Raw genomic sequence first — 22,949 nt, forward strand, 5'->3', positions numbered from 1 at the left:
CTCTGTTATCTAAACACTCTGACAGTAATGAATATTAATGAAGTTGCACAATAGAGCGCGCTGATTGGTTTGAACCAAGCTTTACTCATGCATTAATGCATCACACTGTAAGACGTAATAAGACACACTCTGGCACAGACGCCCAGTCTGCACGCTGGAATACAACGCTATTATGTCATGGTCGTGACGCAGCTTCAAAAATTCGTTTCAAACCGGAAGTACGAATTTGCTTGAAATAACGCAAAAACAACCAATTTACACTTTTTAGTGAAATATAGGTGTCCTAATAGTGTTTTTAGCAGTGTGGGACACATATATGTGACGTATATATTTTGTGACAGTTGCAGTTGTGCTGCTTAATATATTTATAGAAAAACAGGATAATTGTTTAAGGAACTTTGCTGAATACAAAATTAAGATCAATTGCATTTATAGGAAACCTTTTTAAATAACTTCGTAATTATTACTAAGATAAATTTTATTCAGAAAAGATTTATTATAAATACAAAATCCCGACTTCAACACATTTTTAGACACGTCCCCCAGCCCTAGCACTATGTATCTGCAACTTTTTTGTATACATGGTATTAATACAACGACTATTTGCATTATTTTTCATAATTTATCAGAAATAATTTTACTGGTCTGATTTGGTGCTCAAGAAAAATTTCTCATTGTTATGACAGTAGTTGTGCAGCTTAACATATTTGTGGAAAAACAGGACGATCATGATGAAAAGACAGTTAAGATGAATAGCATTTAAAGGAAATCTTTTGAAATATCAAAATTCACAATGATTAATTGATTTAGAATATTTTTATTGTGAAGTGATTATGCATAAAATATCATAAATGATTCATTATAAATACAAAGTCCTGACTTCAACACATTTTTTGCCATGTCCCCCAACCCTAGTGTTAATCAGCACTATTTATGTGTGACTTTTAAGTATAAATGATATTAATGACTACTGTATATATTTGCATTATTTTTCATATGTGACGGTCACTGCTAGTCAAAATCACCAGCAGAAAGAGTTCTGGCGTAACTTCACTAGACTTCACACTGGATTAGTTCTACTTTTGCGTTTGTGTCTGTTTCACTGGATAAGCTTTCAACAACTGCCTTAAGGTGCTGTTAAAACTCTGAGACGTCCAGGCTATTTCTATCACTACGAAAGGCCCATAATTATGTGTGCAAGGAAATGTTTTATATTTTGATGAAAGGGCTGAAATGATGAGACTGATAAACATTGCATACGCTTCGAAATGCAGCTTCCACCATCACCAGAGCGTGTGCAGATTATCTTTGCATCTGTTCTTCCGGGGACAAATTATTCATGAGCCTATACCCCCCCTTGTTTACCTGTTTTTTTTTTTGTGTTGAGTTTGCATATGAGCCTTACATAACATCAGTTGATGCTGCACTAATCTGATGTCCCAGGATTAAATCTGATGACTAATTTGGCTTGACTGCACGATGCAGAAAAACTTTCACAGATGGGGTTTTTGTATGCGTTTTTGTGTTTGTGTTTGCAGGACTGACCCTGTGTGTTTCCTTATTGTTCTGTTGTATTAGGCTATTTTCAGCTGGAAGTGTAGAGGAGATCGTGGAGAACCTTAAGAAAGATGGCTCGGCATTTGCACTGAAACAGGCTGAGGTGGGTTTAAGCGATGACTAAACATTACCAAAAATAACAAGGTAAAAGTGAAAGTCATCTCTGCGCCTTCATATCATTCCAAAGCCATGCAGCACAGATATTTCAGTCACAATTTGTATTTCAGACTTGTATTTAGACAAAGCTACTTATGGCTGCGAAAACACCAAGCTGACTTCAAAGAACTGGCAGTGCTGAAATCTGACTGTGTTGCCGCATTGTGTCAGCTGCATCTGGGCCAAAAAGCTTGAACACACCGCAGAGACCCAAAAATGAAAATTCTGTCATCATTTAGTCACCCTCGAGTGCTTTTAAAGCTTTATGAATTTCTTGCTTCTGTTGAACACAAATTAAGATATTTTGAAGAATGTTAGAAACCAGTGGCTATCCACATATACTATGGATGTCAATGGTTCCCGGCTTCTAACATTATACTAAATATCTCCATTTGTGATTTATAGAGAAAGTAATCTCCAATAGATTTGGAGTGTAAGTAAATGATCACAAAATTTTCTTTTTTTGGGTGAAATCCCTTTCATTTGAACCCATTTTATGATGCTTTCTTTACTTAGTCAATTCCAAGTTTTACATCCCCATTCCGTATTCACTTTCATAACACTCAAAGAATGACCAGTATATTCTCACCATTTGGTTTTGTTGATAAAATGAAAGTTAAACAAGTTTGAAACATGATGATGTGAATATATTTTATGAGAAAATATTTATTAAGGGTGGAAATTTTAAGGGACTTCACAATCTGATTTGATTCTGATTATAGTAGTCACTAACATCTTTTCAACATTACATTTTAAGCAAAATTAGAGCTCCTGTTCTTTTGTTTAAAATTAGAATGTGCTGCCATCTTGGCAAAATGATTTTTTTTTTATTAACAAAGTTACATTCAGCATGAACAAGCTCTGAATTGAAATGTCAGATTACAAAGAGCAGTTACAAAGTTCCTATAAACAGTTCTTAGTGAAATTTATTTATAAACTAATTTCGAAAGGATCGTGTGCTTATGATTGCTCGTGGCTGGTTCCGCATTATTTAATTTATGATTCACCAATCAGACGATTCCTAAATCTCCATAAATAATCTAAGTTCCATACCATAGTCATCTTCATTTTAAAGAATCCCCCCTTCCACCCCTACTTCTTCTCCTTACCTAGATGGGCGGCACAATGGCCCAGTGGTTAGCACTGTTGCCTCAAAGCAAGAACATAACTAGTTCCAGTCCTTACCAGGCCAATCCACGTTTCTGTGCGGAGTTCACTTGTTCTCCCTGTGCTCACGTGGGTTCCCCCATTTCCTCCCATCATCCAAAACATACAACTTAAGTTAATTGACTAATCCAAATCGGCACTTAGACGTGCTCCTAGTTAGTAGTTATATCTTCATAACAATCCCTAATTGCACACTAGCTTCAAACAGCAAGGGAGTTCTCAAAATCTACCTGAGCTCAAACTCCCCTCTTGCCCTGCAAACGGGAGAGAACCCCAGGCTCGAGAATCCTATGAACTCAGGGTTCTCTCACGGGACAGCATGCCAATCATGCCAATCAATCATCAGCTAAGTGTGAACTCTTGAATTTTTAAAAAAGAGAGCATCACATTTTGTTATAACCTTTTAAAATGAAATATCCTCAAAGCAAACATGTTTATATAAAAATGATATTTGGAAACCATATTAGAATTGCTTTTTATTTAGAGCCACTGAGAGCTAGCTTTAAAACATAATTCATTGCTTCATTTATTCAACACTTTCAGTTTCATTCGCAGTCCACCCTTACAGAACATTGTAATTTCCATTAAAATAAGTGTTTGTTCCCTTAACATCATTAGAAATAAAAAGATAATACATTCACAATAACTGTAATAACACAATAAATGTAAAAATAAATTATTTTTTCAATAACATAATTTTTTTTGTTATATTAGTTCCAGTTTTGGCTTTAATACTAACTAACCTAATATATGTAAAAATATATATTATTGTAAAGCATTCAATAGAAAATATTTATTTAAAAGAGAGATCTGTGAAAGGTGTAATTATTCAATCATGCTTTTCACTTTTTGCTACTTTTTAACAGTGGTATCGGCCATAAAAGCGTACTGCACAGTACCATTTAGTGGAAATAAGCCATAAAGGTACCAAAAATGGCCAGTTTCCACTGGATCGTATGGTACAGTTCGGTATGCTTTTTATGGCCATTTCCACTATCAAAAGGTACCAAAAAGCGAACCGTACCATACCACTTTTTGGGTACCCTTTCGAAAGGGTACCTAGCACAACAAAAGGGTACCAAAAGGCAGAGCTAGACGTGCAACTGAATGCTCTTGGTTTACAGAGATGCATCACTAGCTCATGCACAAGCCAGGAGAATGAAAACATAGGAAGCCCATTTTTAAATACACAGCTGAGACATTACAGCGTAACAATATATACATATAATTCTGAACTCGGAATGACGGAATTATTCTCTAACAGAGCTTACATGTGCTGGTGAAGATTAAAAATACAGATGAGAGGTTTGCACTGACTGGACTATATTTCGTCTTGTTTTTGAACCCAAATAAGGACTAAATGTAGGCTATTTCATTGATCTGCATTTATAATCAAATCATGTTCATAGAAAGGTTAGTAATGAACATTTATACACATATTAATGTGTATAAAGTGTCTGTTTTATGTGAAGTGCCTATTTTATGAGATGTTAACGACCGTACAGTTTTACTGTGGACATTTTCTCGAGCGAGAATGATATCGACTGAAACTTTGACCATTGGTACCCTTTTGGGAGTGGAAACGCAAGCCTGATGAAAGTGACCTTTACCGAATCGTACCGTACCATATACCACTCAGTGAAAATGGGCCATTAGACAGTGGAATCGGTAATAAAAGCCGAACCGTACCGTACCACTCAGTGGAAACGGGCCATAAAAAGTATGACTTTATCCGAAGTTGAGTCATTCATTTATTCTCAGCCTAAAGTTCACGTGATGTTTATACAGCCCTCCTAAAGTGAAAGGTGAATAGGGGACATTGCAGCTGGGTTTGGGGATGTTCTTCTTCATACAGGAGTGTGTTTCTGTGTCCTGCTCCTGCATCTGTGTAAAGCTTGTGATGGTTTCCGGGATATTTGGAGAGATAAACAACGAAACGAGCGCGTGCGGCTTCTCATTTGAGGTCTCTGCTGCATGCAAACCCTCTTTCGTATTGCGTAATGGGCCCTGAATCATATTATACCTCATTAGTATTTCAAAGCCATTCTGTTTTTCCTCCCATAGCGCTACTTTGCCATGCATCACTTTGTTTAGAGTGAGCCGTAGAAAGGAAATTGATGTTTGACATGGTGACTTTTCATTGTTGAATATTTACCATTACTGTTGTTCTGTTTTTGTGTTATTTTCAACGGTTCTGTACTCTAGTTTTTGTCCCTTTTATGACTTAAAGTTGAACGAATCACACCACCTCGTTATACTGTATTATACAAAGTGACTGATATAAACAGAAAAACATGCCGTTTGCATTGAATGAGTTTTATATGAGAGCAGGTCATGCAGAGTTCCTGTAACCACAAGGCTGTTCAAGGATTGGTTCTTTGTTCATATGAGCCTCTTTTTATCAACGGTACATTTGGCCAGTACCCTCCTGTAAACACCCTGTTGTATTTCATGTCTTTTGAAGCTCTCACTTTAATTTATTATTATTATTTTTATTTAATATAGACATTATTTTTGTGAGATAAACATGTCCACAGTTTTAGAATAAAGCAAAATGATGATTAAAGTGCTAAATGAGCTCAAGCAAAAGACATTAAATATGCTTTCCAAAAAGCTTTCTGGAAAACTGCACCGTTTCAGAGTTCTAAAGGTCTTTCAAGGTCATTGATCAAAGCAAATACTAATTTAAGATTAAATTAAAATTAAATATTTCTGATGAGATGGAAAAGTATCACATAGGGCTGGGCAATTGATCAAGAAGTAATCGAAATCAACATTCAGAACCTACGCTGTAAAACCCAGCAGTCAACATTATCAAATGAAATGAGTGTAGTTAACTCAAAATTGACTGAAAGTTAATTCAACTCATTTGAAAAGAGTTTTGAACTCAGTGTTGAAGGTAATGAGTTAATGAAATATCTCATTACTTCAACTTAAATGGCATAAGTTCACAGTACTCATATAGATTAGTTTTTTTTAACTCAAATGGTTTGTAGCAATTGGTTTCCTCAAACAGTTTGAGTTGCCTTAACTTATTGGGTTTTACAGTACTCAGTTGGTTTGAGATTTCTTCATTTATTTGGTTTTACTGTGCTCAAATTGCTTCGTTTACTCAAATGTATGAGGTTCACAGTACTCAATAGTTTTAGTTTTTAAACTTAAATGGTTGTTTGCAATCAGTTTCCTCAAATGGCTAAAGTTACCCCAACTTTTTTTTGCAGTGTATAATCAATCAAATTTTTTCAGGTAGATTTTTTTTTTCTCGTTACTTTCCCTACCATGTGTGGAGTCATGTGCCCCAGCTCTGTGAAGGCTACTTTATACTCTGTGTCAAACTCATGGGTAAAATATAACTACACTTCGCAAGTTTGCACTACATTGACAAAGATTGGAAGCTGTGCCAGAGACGGCATACTTTCCCATTACAATAAAATTATTTACATAAAGTTTTTGTTTACAGAAGATGTAAGAAATGCACTGTTTAAAATATTATTTACAGGATATACAAGAGTTATTTTATTTAGAGGAGATACTGCGTATTTTCTACTTTTAATATGAAAAACAGTAATCATTTTTGTTATTTATTTTCACTTTTTTATAAATATGGTATATATGGTTTTAGGCGTTGTTCAACGTTGATGTTCAATAAATAATCATAGCTAGAAGATAGTTTTTGTTTCCTTCAATTATTTTAAAATCAAGTAATGCAACCTTTATTCAAAAAACTTTCACTTGTAATGTGAGCATTTTTACTGTAAAAAAAAATAAAAAACTTTTTAAATAAATTAATTCATTAATTGTTCATTAATCGTAATCAAGTTAAAATGTTCAATTAATCGAAATTTTGATTTTAGGCCAAATCGCCCAGCCCTAGTATGACAAGATATTCAGATATGTACATTTAGAGGGATAATTGACCTATCACCAATGTAATTTGAGGTAACTACAATGTAACTTAGATGTACAAATGTATCCCACTGAAAATAATTTATGTATGTAAAAAAAAAAATATATATATATATATATATATATATATATATATATATATATATATATATATATATATATATATATATGTATATATTTTTTTTTATTTTTTTTTCTGTAAAATAAAAATTAATAATTAAAATAAAAAAAAATAATGAAATATTTTTGTACTGTACTGTATGTCTGTCTTTTACAGAGTAACACATTAAAACTTAGTAAGGTCACACTTTATTTTGATGACCCATTTGCTGAATTTAAGTTACATTGCATCTACATGCCTACTAATTCTCTTTGGATAAGTAGACTGTTAGGTTGGGGTCGGGGTTAAGGTTAGTGTAAGCTGATATGCACTTGCAAAGTTTCTTATAGTCAGTTCAATGTCTGTTGAAGGAATCTGTTGAAGTATCAGCTGATATTAAGAAGACAGTCTACTAATACTCAAATGGACCATCAAAATAAAGTGTTACCCTTATTAATATTCATTTTTTTTTTTTACTTTCTTTACTGCCACAAAAAATCTGTATGCTTCCTAGCCATAAGGTATGAAGATAATAATTTGAAGATACAGCAACTGTTTTTTTTTTATTGTTTTTTTTTTTATTTAATTTATTTTTTTATTGAATTTTTCAGACTCTTGTCAAAATGTCACCGACTTCACTGAAGTTAACTTTCAGGCAGATTGAGGAAGGAGCGAGAATGAGTATGCAGGAGGTGTTCATGATGGAGTATAGACTCAGCCAGGCCTGTATGGTATGTAATGCAATTTTCAGTAAATGCACTGCTTTATCATTTCATTACCTAAATCAAATCAGCTTAAAGCTGTGTTGGCGCTTTTTTGTTGCACAGTGTGCCATTTATTAGATTAGAGAGAAATATTTGTGTAATTCAAGTCATGGATTTGTACTCTTGTTTTACAGAACGGCCACGATTTTTATGAGGGGGTCAGAGCAGGTAATATGCGTTTTTCTTTCTGAAATGTATTATACAGGGTTCCCACAAGTCATGGAATTTCAGGAATATCTCAGAATTTTAAAAGCAGTATTCAAGACATTGAAAATCATGGAATTTATTAGTTTGTTTGTATTTTGACCAGGTCATGGAATGTCAGGCATTTTTGCTATTCATTGAAAATTTTACTTTCCATTTATCAAAATGATTGCGTTTGTTTTATTGCGTTTTATATATATATATATATATATATATATATATATATATATATATATATATATATATATATTTTTTTTTTTTTTTTTTTTTTTTTATAAATGTAGTTTATATTGGCAAGCATAATTGGTCACTTACCGAGATATAGAAAATATAGCTGACTATGTTGTGACCTAATTATTGTTAAGTTTTCACTTTAAAAAAAAAAATATTGGACAAAAAGTCACCACTTGAACTAAAGAAGGCATTTCAGTCCAACTTTGCTTTGGGTTAGGGTTAGATAGATAAACACACAGACAGATAAATAGACAGACAGCCGGATAGATAAACAAATGGATGGATGGATGGATGGATGGATGGATGGATGGATGGATAGATAATCGAATGACACCTCATACATGCACACTGGACCTATGCTTCAAGACATACAGCCATGTAAGTCTAAGCCAATCAGATTAAATATTCTAATAAGGGTGAAACTAGCTTTTACCCACTTCCCTTACCCTAACCTCGGAGGGATTGGTATTGTTTAACCCCAACATAACCTTAACTCCAACCTATTATAACCCTGTTTGGGTTTATACATTTTCTTTAAAACCATCCAAATTTGCTTGAGCGCTTAAAAAGATGTTACATAATAACACACAATTAAAGATATTAATTTTATTAGTCTGGGAATTTGACATTTGGCTCATAGTGGGAACCCTGATTACATTGTATTAGTAAATTTGATTGTGTTTAATTATTAAAGTTGTGTACCAGCCAGACAGGATATTTAATTAAATTGATACTGTATTATTTTTAATGTGCTTTGTTGATCTGTTCATCATTGTATTGTCTAATAATATCTGTAAATGGTAATGATTCAGGGTTTTGTGTGTTAAAATAGAAATGCTCCACTTAAATAACCAGTTTTTGCCCCAAATTTAGAGCATAATTTCCCCCCTCTCTATTCACAGTGCTAATCGATAAAGACCAGAGTCCAAAGTGGAAACCTTCTACCCTGGCTGGAGTCTCAGTTCAGTTTGTAGACAAATGTTTCAGCTCTCTGGGTGAAAGAGACCTCAAACTATAGAAAGTCATTTCAAAAATCCCGCAAGTTGCTTTTTCACAGATCTCTGAAATTTATCAAAGAAATCTGCATTGTTATTTCTGTCAGCATATAGTAGCTGACGAAAGCAAAAATACTTCTGCTGCTTACAGCTAAAGCAAATGTTCCTCTGAGGCTTCTGTGAGGCCTCTCTGAAATGATGAGCAATGCTGATTTCTTCTGGAAGTTCAGAGGTTTGGGGAGTGTCTTGATGCCATTCTACTGGGAAATGGCATTAAGGGAGAGTTAACAATTGAAAATGAGTATGTCATTATTTACTTAACCCCAGTTAAACGTTTCTGTTTTTATTTACAGTTGTTAATATCAGAATTTTGATAGTCATGCAGGTATTTTCTGTGAATTAAAATATGAGGTGTTCATACTGGGTATAAAATGACAAAAGTGATATAATGACACAATTTTGAACAAAATTTAACAGCACTCTGTTTAAAGTGCTGGGAATCGTATCTTGCATACTTCATTGTTAAAGGTGTCTTTTTTCCCCTCTAAACTGTGTAATCGTTTGTGTAAATCCTGTGGAAATAGATTGGCAGACACTGATTTTTGCACATGCTGCAATCCGTGATTAACCTTAACACATGCCCTGGCCACGATTCAGTTCGGTCGGATTAAAGTATTGTCATGTGATGCACAGTATGCAATATGACTGCCATTAACCACAGTGCTGTTTACTACACAAGTCCTTCCTCTGGCATAAATGTATCAAGCTTGATATATTAAATCTGAATGACGTTGACACGACCATGATGCCTTGAGTTATAACGATTCAGTCCTTCTTTGCTATGCCGATATAACTGCGTGGATGTTGATTTAAACTGCGTGACCTATATTTCATGAACAAAAAAAATAAGATTGTTTTGTATCCACTTTTGGTTTTGATTGCAGAAATCTCATGTAATCTTAACATGCCCACAGCACATCTCAATAAAAACAAAGGTGTAAAAAGTCTGGTCTTCTGCCTCATTGAACTAATTAGCAAATTGACTGACAGACTCAGCAGTTTAGTTAATCTGCTTATCCGTGTTGTTTGTTAAGGAGTTGCTCATACTTAGTGTTAAGGGCTTGTTGAAATCCCTAAACCAAAGTAGTAAAATCACACCCGTACCATTTGCATTACTGGACAGACGTGAATATCTCAATTCATATCACCTTATTCACTGAAATTTGCTTGCATTTTTTAAAGAAGTCAAACTTATGATTTTAACCCAGTCAACGATAAAAGTATTAATAAAACTGGATTTCTAGTTAGAGAGCTGAAGGGCCCTATCATACACCCGGCGCAATAAGGCACAAGACTGTGTATGTCAAGATTTTGTTGCTATTTTTAAACCAACGTAACCCTAATTTTCACGTTTTGCGCCACGTTGTGTAAATAGCAGATCCATTTGTGCCCCTTTGTTGACTCATTGGTGTGCCGGTCTACTAAGGAGATGTGTTAAGGTGCATTGTTCACTCTCAAAAATAAAGGTACGTGAGCTGTCACTGGGGTGGTACCTTTTCAAAAGGTACAAATATGTACTTTAAAGGTCCATATTAATACCTCAAGGGTACATATTAATACTTAAAAAGAACAAAAGTGTTCCTCTTAAAATCCTTTGGTACTAATATATACTTTTGAGGTACCAATATAGACCCTTTAAGTACAAATGTGTACCTTTTGAAAAGCTACCACCCCAGTGAGAGCTTGCGTACCTTTATTTCTGAGAGTGTTGTCGTGTTGCTAATTTGAGGAACTAAAATAGACTGCACCGTTGACCAATTGAAAGCTGGTCTAAATTCCAGCGCAGAGTAGTGTTAGTTGTGAGCCTATGCAAATCCAAATGCTTACACATTGCTTGATACACACAGGATTTACAGCAATACACAAAGATATTTAAATATGAAAAAGATTTAAAGGATTAAAATATTACAAAAATGTTTATTTTTCACATAAATATAAAAACCTCTGCCTTCATGACTTCATCATGGGGGGCTTTTTTCAGTTTATTTATGACAATTTACTTTTGTATAATGTTATTATTGGCGGTAGTATTATTTATTATTTAGATAAGTTTAGATTTGTCCACCTGGGTGTGTGTTTGAATATAACTCCTTTTTTTGACAACACTTCGTTATTATCGTTCATTTATTTGTTTGCTGGAAATTAGAACTGAACTTAGAAATAGTTTTGAAACAAATCTTTGCGCTTAATAAACAAAATTAATTATGTATAGGCTAATTGACGTCTTCAGTGGAGTGTGTACAACACTGTTTCCTTATCCAAGAAAGTAAAGGAGTAAAGTAATGAGAGAGTAAAGAGGCACAATGGAGGTGGCTCGTTCTTGATCCTCGCACTGCAGATGGTCTGTTTAACGTTTAACTGTTTTCTCGCTTGTGAAGGGTTCAGTTTTTCCACTTACAAAGTCCGCCATGTAAATAGCAAATGTGCAATGGTGCGATGAAACTGACTCTTAAAGGGAATGGTAGATGAGACTAAATGGTGTAATGCACATTATGCTCAGAACACACCTATAACTCATTAAGAGAATAAGCAGAACCCTGTTAGACCATGCACCAGGGTGCAGAGCGTATTGTTTCGTCCCCCAAATAGCAAAAGTGAATTTAGACATGCCCTTAATGCTTTTGTGCCATGTGCTTTAGACTTTGTGCCTAGAATATTCAAATAAAAAAGCTTGTTTAAGGGTGTGTTGACACCATTTTCAACCAATAATGGGATTTTCTGGTTTTGATTGTTAATTTATCAATGTACAAAAATTCTGAAAATGATTAAGTCATTTTCATGTCTGTTCCATGTTTGTGACTAAAAACTCAACTATTTAGTCTCCACTACACTTCCTAATCTGCAATTGCCTCTCTGAATATCACACTAACTGTACCAAAAAAAAAAAAAAATACTAATACTACTAACACTTCCCTTCTTAGACTTTACAGACCTGAAACTTGCCTATAGCACTTATTCATTGTTGCTCTTAGTTGTGTAAATTGCTTTCTTGTCCTCATTTGTACTGTAAGTCGCTTTGGATAAAAGCGTCTGCTAAATGACTAAATGTAAATGTAAAATGTTTAATATTTAAGTGTACTTATAAAACAGCAGTGATGGACCCTTTTCTTTACCAAGCTTTTTTATATCACCAACTATTGGCCTGGCCTAATTCAGTATTTTAAGTCATTTTGCAAATCCATGTGACCATGATGTCATGCAAACATACCTTCAGCCATTCTGTCTTAAGTTACAATGTTAAGTGATAGGAGAGAAGAAATCAAAAGAAGGCAACGATTGAGGTATCAAGGAAGGCCATGGTTTTATTTATTGGCGTTGCTGTGTTTTTTCCCCCCTTTTCTTTAGATTACAGAACTGAGATTGCACAGATTACAGGTTGAAACACTTCTGTCTGAAATACACACCGAAATATGAAAGACAACAAGTTTGGTCAGAATCATCAGCAGCTCATCAAACATTTATGACATAACTGTAGGTCCTAGGAGAAATCAGCACATTGACTGCAGTACAGCTATTCTTTCTTTTATGTGATCACTTTTGGTTGTTCATCATCTTAACACAAAATCCTACTTCCATCTGGCATAGTAAAAGAATGGAAGCTAAACAGAGTAAGAAACCCCAGTGTTGATTGTTTTTATATACTGTACTGAGATATAATGAAGTTCTACTCTGAGCACATTCTGTAACGTGCTGAAAGGCCTCAAAAAAATTTACAATAAGTCTCTCTTCTGTATCTGAAGACTTCACTTTGCATTTCCGACATTCTTTACAAAAGTAAAATGGTCAAAGTGCAGAAGTTGTTTAATTGTCTTTGCAATGGGCCGTAACAGAGACTGTCCACTTCTTCCGGAAATCATTTTCTAGTTCATTTTCTCCATAGGGATTAGAGCAAACTCTTCTTCAGTGAAGAGTTTAAAAGCCATGAACCAAAGCAACCAGCTCTAGTAAAAGCGGTGATTTAAAACAAAACGTTGTGGGCTTTGATTATATTATATTGAATGACTGTCAGTGTATATAACATATTTAACTCATTACTGTGAATTTAACTGCAAGCTTTAATATATAAACATAAATATGAGTAGATTAATAGATCTTTAGTAACACTTTATGATTACTTACGAGATCTGAATATTAACCCTTGTGTATTGTTCAAATTTACTACCCTTTCATTATGTTGGTGGCTGTTTTGCCCATTGGCTTCCTTAATAACAACATTTATTGATTGCAAAGCCATGACACAATATTATCATGCATGCATTTTTCCCTGTTGGGAAGAGATAAAATGTGTCATTTGTACTGCTGATCATTAGTTATCACCGTTAACCAATTAGATAGGCCTGTGCCAAAAAAAAAAAAAAAACGTTTGTGGCTTTATATGGAGTTCTATAGTGTCAAACAGCAAATTATACTGTGCGTGCACAAATACACATATGTTTGAAAGCTATAAAAACTATGTTCTGAAAGCTTAGCTCAGACATATGAAGGTATGTGCGCAAAAGTCTCACTCACGCTCATTACTCGATATAACTCTATAAATCCAGAAACTAGCCCTGCAACTGATGTTCAACAGTAAAAAATAGACGTTTTACCTCATCCCAACAGGGAAAACCACCAACAGTCAAGAAAGCATGATTAGATGGTGTCATGGCTTTGCAATCAACTTTGTCTTATAATGGAAACCAATAGGGCAAAACAGCCACAAACATAACAAAAGTGTAGTAAATTTGCCCAGAGTGTATTCAGTTTTTGAAAACTTTCAAAGCATTTTCCCAAAATTTGTGTCAAACTAAGATTTGTCACCAAAATCATTCCATTTGCTGAAACACAGAAAGTTGTGGCCAAATTAAGACTCAAAATCACCCCAGACTGGATGAAAGCATACCCAACAGCACACAAGGGTTAAGGTTTGCTTTTTATATATAGTTGAAATCACAGTGATTTGGGTGAACCATGTGTGATACCACCTCAACGTTCATGGTAGGTATTAAAAGGTTTCTAAATCAATTTTTCTATGGAGAAAACAAATGCGATTATTACTTCTGGAACCCATCCGCTGCACTTTATTGATCTGCAATCATTAAAGGGAAACTGGTTACCTGACAACATGGCACAAGACCCAGGAGTGCCAATAAATCGCTCAATAAAAAGCATTGGCGTGCAGCTGTTAGAACACTACCAGAAGAGTAATTGTGCTTGTATTAACGATCATTAAGGACATTGGCATGTTTGGTTCCCTGTCTAAATTTTGTCTCCTAGTGAGGGATTCGGCAGTCTTGGTAGCATATTCATTTACTTTTTAAAACATCATGGCCTTGAATAGTTGCATATTTTAGCTGCACCGAAGCAAACGTTCTATTAAAAAATTATGTAATGGCTCACGCTTTGGGACGGATGAATGTAATCCTTCCCTTTGAATGTATTAAGATCTTTTGTAATCTCTAAATCTTTCAACAATGTCTACAGTCTAGGTGCATTCATGCCATGTCGCAATTACGATAATTACTACTTACAGAAAGCATTCATGTCTTTGTATTAGTCATAAATCATAACTTGTACACTAGAAATATTAAGAGAGCCATGACTGGACCACCTGATTGCCACAGATTCATTTAGGTGCTGAAAAAGCAACAACATTTAGTCCCTTTTTTAGATTTTAGACCATGGAACATAAGTATTATAATTTCAAAATGATGCTAATTACAACATGGCATGAATGCAGAATATAGTAATCAAAAAAACACTAAAGATTTTGTAGCAGGAGTCACTTGTCCAAAAAATAAATAAAAGATTACCAGTGAAGTAAAGAGAAACAGTGACCTCTGCGCAGATGCTCTCTAAATGTTTGGTCACATTCACCATTGTACATTGAATTTACTTGAAAAACAGTCCATAAGGATTCATCTGATCATGAATTTCGCATAATTTACATTTACAGACATTGCAATGGAATCAAATTAGTGACAGAAAGATGAATTCAAAGGTTATACCACTGACAATAGATCCTTTTTTGCCTATGAATTTTTGATAATGAGACCTCACACACACAAACGCACCTTAAGACAGACGGATTGAGGGAAGGGTGTAAAATAAAAATGAGGTACTGTAAGAAGGCAAAAAAAAAAAAATTTAAAAGTCCTTTAAACAATTCCAGACTGTCAAATTAAACATTTGTGTGAAAAGAAGCAGTGTTGGAACACCTCCATGGTTAAAAAAATAAATAAATAACAGGCCCCTAAATTTGACTTTAAAGTCTCTGTAAACCGGAACTGCTGAGACTCAGTTCAGAATGTTGATGTACACTACCTGACAAAAGTCTTGTTGTCGATCGCAGTTGTAAGAGCAACAAAAAATAATTTCACTTCTAGTTGATCATTTGTAAAAGTGTAGATTTTTCTGATGAATCATCTGTTGAACTGCATCCCAATAATCACAATTACTGCAGAAGACCTTTTGGAACACGTATAGACCCAAGATTCTCAGAAAAATCTGTCAAATTTGGTGAAGGAAAAATCATGATTTGGGGTTAAATTCAGTATGGGGGAGTGCAAGAGATCTGCAGAGAGGATGGCATCAGCCTAAGGTATCAAGACATTTGTGCTGCCCATTACATTACAAAGCACAGGAAAGGGGCAAATTCTTCAGCAGGATAGTGCTCGTTCTCATACTTCAGCCTACATAGCAAAGTTACTGAAAGCAAAGAAGGTCAAGGTGCTCCAGGATTGGCCAGCCCAGTCACCAGACATGAACATAATTGAGCATGTCTGGGGTAAGATGCAGGAGGCGGCATTGAAGATGAATCCAAAGAATCTTGATAAAAGAAGCGTAATCTAGAGGTCGTTGTCTTTCATATAAGCCACTTCTGATACCAAATAATCAACTAGAAGTCAAGTTATTATTAGTTGTTCCTAAAACTTGGATAAGCAACAAGTCTTTTGTCAGGCGGTGTAGATCCAATTATAAAATGTCATAATGAGTAGAGTCAGGGCATCCATTTTAAACATCATTCCCTTGTAGCAAACTAACAAGAGGGATGTGTTTAAGAAAATGGTCAGACTTTGATTGAAGATTACAATACAAACCTTTTTTTTTTTCAGGGGACTATCTTGCACGGATTAATTGCTGACTAAAAGAATAACCATTTGTCCTAGCAAAATAAATGTTGTAAATTTTCATTTCTTGCGGACTTTAATGCATGAAAATAAGAAAAATGTCTGAATATTTAATGTAAATCCTTATGGGTAAAAAAAATCTCTTCCAGAAATGACACTGTTCTTCTCTGGCCTGCATTTGTCCATCTGATTGCGCTCTTTCACATACATGTGAGATGTGAGCTGGACCAGTCCATTTTTATTCCACTCGGTATAACATTATGGCACGTCACACTCAATGTAGGGGATGTCACTGTATCGGCTGTCCACTTCCGCCCACTGCTGTACTGCCCGGGCCACAATTTCCTCCGAGAGCCTCTGGGCATAGTCCAGCAGCACCGGATTGATCCGCACTGAGTCCTCCATAGAGCCGATCTCTGAAAACACTAAAACGGCTTTCTCTCCATGCTTTCCTGGCTTCCCATCCACTTTCTCCGATGAGTCGGAGTTCTGAGTGGGGTCGCGGCGCTTGGATTTCATGCATCCCATGATATAAATAATGTAGCATTGGTTTGAAAGCAGTGAGGGGAAGAGATGCGAAGATGGCGTGATACAGAGGTTATATTCCCTTGGTTGGCAGTTTGTAGGCTTTTGTTTTGTAAGAGCGAGAGGCTACGATGTGGATGTCTTTCTGTATAGCATGTTGTTGAGACAATCCAGATGGTCAGCCATGATGTATAGCGTCCACATAGCCACCTTACACTTGCCCTGTGTGAAAAGGATGCAGGGTTGCAGTGAGTTATTGCTTGTCTTTGCCTGGCTAAATATACGTTTTCATGAAGACTATTTTTCACATTGTCTTCTTGGCAACCTTGTCCATGACACTGTAATAACTTCATCTTCACAGCAATGAGGCAGTATAGAAAACATTGCATGTGCTTAGATGCATGAGCCTACTACAACCTGAAATAAGTCAGCAAGCCTGACTGCTTTCAAAATACTTTGTGTTCATGCTTGTAGTTCAGTTTTCTAAATTTGTTTGATTTGGACCAAAGTTGAAAATTATACATTTCCATTTTACAATTTGAAAGCTTGTTGAAGTGTTAGTTACTTTTTATTATTCGCTCAGAAGTTAGGAGGATCTAATAAAAGAAAGTAAAAACAGTACAAAAAATTCTTCATTTGGACATAAATGTCAAAGATCTGCTGCAAAGAGATCTGCTTCTGACATATGAATTGAACAGGTATGCTTGAGCACTCTGTCTCTTTGTTGTCAAATCTTGACATCATGTCCTGTTTTTAATTAATTTCTGTGTTTTTGTTCTGGTTTATATTTCCGTAGCACCACGCCGGAGTTAAACTAGAAGTGAACCAAACCCATTGTTTCAGAAGTCTCTGTCTGTTTGCCTGATGCACACTAATGTTTAGATGGTACTGTCCACAATTATTCAAATAAAGCACTCTAAAAGAGTACTTGCATTAGAATTTGTCATTATGGCATCATGTGAATCTGACAATTGTGACGTGACCAGGGGCGTAGCCCAGATTCTTGGGTCCTGTAGGGCCCCATTTACATTTTACATGATCCATGCCATTTATCACATCTTTAAACACATTTCCTTTTCTGGTATTTCACTGATGTGAAAACCGTCAATGGTATTAAAAGATGAACAAACAATATTTTAAAAAATGAATAGAATTTTTAAAACATGCAAAGATTGGCAGACGGCACAGCAGCGTAATGACATCATCTGATTAATATTCAATTATTCATGTGAGCAAAATTACATAAAAATTCATAAGAAACGATTTGTTAAATATGATATGCAATAACTTTTCAACCTTGTTGTGGGCTACAGGTGTTACACTTTTATCTGTCAAGAGTATTTATTATTAGTATTAGTTGTCAAGGGTATTTATTATTAGTTTTAGAGGGGATTTTCTTTATTATAGTAGCCTTAGTAGTATTATAGTAGCCGGTTTCTTAATCACTGTAAGGAATAACTGGATGTATAAGTTGCATATTGTGCATGTTTATTATCATACACAAATTGTACTAAAGCAATTGTACGTGTTTGTATCTAAAAAGTTAATATCAATAAATTTTCTCTTTGAACCACTTTGTGTCGTAGTCCAGATTGCATACGTTTACATATATATATATATATATATATATATATATATATATATATATATATATATATATATATATATATATATATATATATACTATTTTCCCAAGTGAACATAACTACTACTGTAAGAAAACATCAGAATTCAATACATATTTTCAGTATTATCCTAGCTAGAACTGACCCGATCTTCTCCTAAATGAAATGAGCCTGCTCCTGAGCAGGTTTGAGCTACCAGAACTGTTGCTATGACAACAACTTTCGGATGAGTTTTGAAGAACGAAACAATCCTGGATTTGGTCAAATCGTCAATAACCAAATCCAGCTAATTGAGTAATCCACGTACAAAAAACAAACACCTGGAGGGCCGCTGTCCTGCAGATTTTAGCTCTTGCCTCAACACACCTGCATGGATGTTGAAAGCCTAAGACCTTGATTAGTTAGCCCATGTGGGTCTGATTGGGGTTGGAACCAAACTTTACAGGACGCTGGCCTTCCTGGACCGAGTTTGATCACCCCTTGTCTAAATAGTGCTATAGAGGATATGCTTAATTTTATGCTATAAATAGAGCACCTCCTCTTATTAAAAATTAAAACTTAATGATTTTTAACATTCTAATTATTTGTTTTATTAGCTGCAAAAAAAAAAAAAAACTTATGATGGAATCTATGGATCGCACTTTACAATGGTTCTGGGCATACAGTTGAAGTCAGAATTATTTGCCCCCCTTTGAATCTTTTTCCTTTTTAGATTTTTCCCAAATGATGTTTAATAGAGCAAGATAATTTTTCAAAGTATGCCTGATAATATTTTTTCTTCTAGATAAAGTCTTATTTGTTTTATTTCAGCTAGAATAAAAGCAGTTTTTTAATTTAAAACCATTTTAAGGTCAAAATTATTAGCCCCTTTAAACTATATATATATGTAGTATATATATATAGTCTACAGAACAAACCATCATTAGTCAATAACTTGCCTAATTACCCTAACATGCCTAGTTAACCTGATTGGCCTAGTTAAGCCTTTAAATGTCACTTTAAGCTCTATAGAAGTGTCTTCAAAAATAGAGTAAAATAATATTTACTGTCATCTTGGCAAAGATTAAATAAATCAGTTATTAGAAATTAGTTATTAAAACTATTATGTTTAGAAATGCCTTGAAATAATCTTCTCTCAGTTAAACAGAAATTGGGGGAAAAATAAACAGGGAGGCTAATAATTCAATAATAATTCTGACTTCAACTATATGTTGATATTATTAGTTAAGTCAAATATCTAATGATATGTGCATGTTTTTATTCATTAGCATATAATGTTTAAAGTAACCCAGTTCATATTTAGCTCAATTTAAAGCTTCAATTCGTATTTGCATGAAACCATACTATTAATTTACCTCGTTGTATCTACAAATAAGCTATCATGTAGTTATAACAAATGTTCATGTATAGCACAGACTTTTTATAATGTGCTTTATTTGAAACGCATCTTAATATTCTCCTCCTGGACTCGTCGGTTCATTTTGTTCACACTGAAATGCACTTACTTCGGTTCAATGGGTCTATGAGGTGTTAACTCCGGGCCGATTCAGTTTGATTTTGGTTCAACTGATCGTCCAAATGATTCGACTCAAAAGAATGATTCGTTCACGGATCGGACGTCTATTACAGTAGCCTATTTATTATCCTGAGAAACGCTGCTCCTGAGGATGGCTAACGACTAACTTTCCTCACAACGAAAGCCGGTTGACTCGTTTTGCTGGTATAACACAAATCGATAATGCCTCATTTATTAATATAAATCACGTTCTGTGAAGGATATTGTGGATTTTAAATGTTTTTAGGCATCTGTTCATATGAAAGCCTATATTAATATTTTCCTCGGTATTTATTCTTTCCGCCTGACGCTCAAATCCGTTGTTTACATCATATGCACATCAGACAAGGACAACCGACAGTCACTGTCTGGAAATCTAAAGTGATCAACAGTTTAACAACATCATGATATAGGCTACATATGATTGGAACGATATATCCAAGAGAAGACCGAGGTTACATTTCTAGCTCTGTTTTCAGGTGTGTTTTTAAATTTCACGGTTCGTATTTGAGTCAAGAAAGCCTCAAGGTCAAGGCAAAATATTATTTCTGATTGGGGGAAAAATGCACGATGTTCTGGTTTTGTAATCTAACGCTAAAAGTGCACATTCCTGTGATATAATCAGAGTGAGTACATACCTATTCAGACTGAAGGCTGTAAGCTTCAACAGAATGGACAAAACATCGAAGAAATCATTTCATCCACGTGGAAATACGTTATTTAAAAGGAAAACTGAGATAAATCCACACTAATCTGCTTCCTCCAGTCTCGGTTGCTTCACCGGAGAATGAGAAAGCATGTTGATGAACTTGCTCTCGTAGGATAAGTCGGGTCAGAATTCAGCATGTGCGTCCGGAGTCCACGTATAATGATGATAACGTTTCAGTTTCATTCCAGTGACAGGACAGCGATGGAGCTCAACACTGCATTAATCCATGTTGCTTTTGAAGCCCCTCTATCTATTCAGAAACGGCCATCCATATGACTTCATTTAAAGCTAGTGAATTATTCCCTAATTCTTTTCACGTGCACACTTATTTCCAGCTCTCTTTGCTAAAACATTTGTTTGTAAACTGGGTAAAATAGGTTACTGCAATACACGCAGACACAGGTTGCGCCTCGGTGTATTTTGAAACACTATCGCGCCATCTAGTGGACAGACATGACTGTTCCTAATGCAAATATGCAGAACTCAATGCAATGCAAGGGCCCACCCTAGAGAGAGGTATGAAGTATCTCGCAACATTTCAAAAGCTTTTAGTGAAATATGAGAAAGCAAAATGCATTATTCTGATTCCACGCAGGGAGAGAACTACATGCTGAGATCGACATACATGAAATAATTCAGGTTTCATCAAGACTCAGTTATAGGGTTGTGAGTCCTTATGCCCTCTAAAGTAAGTTAAAGTAACACTGATTAAGAAATATTTTTTCAGTTTCTTTGTTTTCAGTATGATGCTGCGTGCTTAATAAAGGGATACTGAATTATTTACGCACCCTCCCCTTGTTTTAAACATTTGAGAGTTTGTTTATTCTGTTTTACACAAGCTTTTTTTCTATACAAAGGGGTTGGACAATGAAACCTAAACGATTGGTTTTAGATAATAATTCAACAATAACTCATTAGTATGGTCCAATACAGCATCAATACAGCAATACAGCCAATACAGCATCAATTCATCTTGGCAATGACAGATACAAGTCCTGCACAGTGGCCAGAGGAACTTTGAGCCATTCTTGCAGAATAGTGGCCCGGTCACTAGGAGGAAAACATTTCCTATTTTGCTCCTCCAACACACCCCAAAACGGCTCAATAATATTTAGATATGGTGACTGTGAGGGCCATGGGAGATTTTAAATTTTACTTTTATGTTCGTCAAACCACTCTGTCACCAGTCTTACTGTGTGTATTTGTGCATTATCATCCTAAGACACGGCACCACCTTCAGGATAAAATGTTTGAACCACTGGGTGCACATGGTCCTCCAGAATGGTTTGGGAGTCCTTGGCAGTGACGTACCCATCAAGCACAAGCATTCGGCCTAGGGAATGCCATGATATTTCAGCCCAAACCATCGCTGATCACCCCCATGCTTCACTCTACAATAGTCTGGGTGGTATGCTTCTTTGGGGCTTCTCCACACCGTAACTCTCTCGGAAAGACAGTGGGAAAAGACAGTGGGAAAAGACAGTGAAGGTGGACTCATCAGAGAACAATACATGTTTCACATTTTCTACTGCTGGCACCACTGAAACTGTTTGCATTGGCACAAGTGACCAAAGGTTTGGCTATAGCAGCCCAGCCATGTATATTGATCCTGTGGAGGTCCCGACGAACAGTTTTGGTAATTCTGCAATGAGTTGGGTAGCTATGGTTTTATGTTTTTTTTTATACAATCCGAGTTAGCAGCCAAACATCCCTTTCGGACAGCTTCCTTTTGCGCCCTACAGTTACTCCTACTGGATGTGGTTCGTCCTTCTTGCTGTCTTGGTCACAAATGCACCAGTGAGACGTGCACCAACAATTTGGCCACTTTTGAAATCTGATATGTCACCCATAATGTTGTGCATATTTTAAGCGAAGCTGTGCTATCACTCCGGTGATTATACTTTCACACTCTGCTCTTACTAGTGAAATGTGCAGTCAATGAAGATTGGCCACCAGGCTGGTCATATTTAACAATGAAACCTTCAACACTAAATTGACCAGTTTCAGTTTCATTACCCAAGCACTTTTGTATTTATTTTTTAAACTTATCCTGGTTGAAAAAGGTGATTGTAAATGTTGAGTAAATCCATCTAAGGAATTAAAGTGGGGGAAAAACTACACTATAACTTTCCATTTTGTGGAAGGAATAGTTTGCAAAAATGTCAAAAGTTGTTCATGGAACCACTGAGGTCAAGTGGTTTTACACTGTAAAACCCAACAGTGTCAACTTTGTCAAATGAAATGAGTGTAGTGAACTCAAAACATACTGAAAGTTAATTCTAC

The 22,949-nt window shown here is 35.3% G+C and overlaps 2 protein-coding genes across 3 annotated transcripts in view; one reads left to right on the forward strand and one right to left on the reverse strand.

Moving 5' to 3' along the window:
* Positions 1-10,087, forward strand: part of hibch (3-hydroxyisobutyryl-CoA hydrolase) — a 50,725-nt gene extending 40,638 nt beyond the window's left edge. For both annotated transcript variants that reach the window (NM_001014316.2, XM_087267169.1), the window contains exons 11-14: positions 1,579-1,660; positions 7,498-7,617; positions 7,785-7,818; positions 8,991-10,087. In NM_001014316.2, the coding sequence (NP_001014338.2) occupies positions 1,579-1,660; positions 7,498-7,617; positions 7,785-7,818; positions 8,991-9,106 (352 nt within the window). In that variant the 3' untranslated portion in view covers positions 9,107-10,087. The remainder of the gene's footprint in view (positions 1-1,578; positions 1,661-7,497; positions 7,618-7,784; positions 7,819-8,990) is intronic.
* Positions 10,088-16,026: 5,939 nt separating this feature from the next.
* akap19 (A-kinase anchoring protein 19) lies at positions 16,027-21,045 on the reverse strand. The gene is made up of 2 exons (NM_001423439.1): positions 20,596-21,045; positions 16,027-16,999 (listed from the first exon to the last, which is right to left on the reverse strand). The coding sequence occupies exon 2, from the start codon at positions 16,778-16,780 to the stop codon at positions 16,511-16,513; it is 270 nt and encodes an 89-aa protein (NP_001410368.1). The 5' UTR covers positions 16,781-16,999; positions 20,596-21,045; the 3' UTR covers positions 16,027-16,510.
* Positions 21,046-22,949: the final 1,904 nt, after the last annotated feature.

This window comes from Danio rerio, chromosome 9 (assembly GCF_052040795.2).
Source record: "Danio rerio strain M-AB ecotype USA chromosome 9, GRCz13ab, whole genome shotgun sequence".
NCBI lineage: Eukaryota > Metazoa > Chordata > Actinopteri > Cypriniformes > Danionidae > Danio > Danio rerio.

Excerpts from the sequence above, each read along its gene's own strand:
- akap19 (NM_001423439.1), bottom strand. The coding sequence starts at position 16,780 with ATGGGATGCATGAAATCCAAGCGCCGCGACCCCACTCAGAACTCCGAC.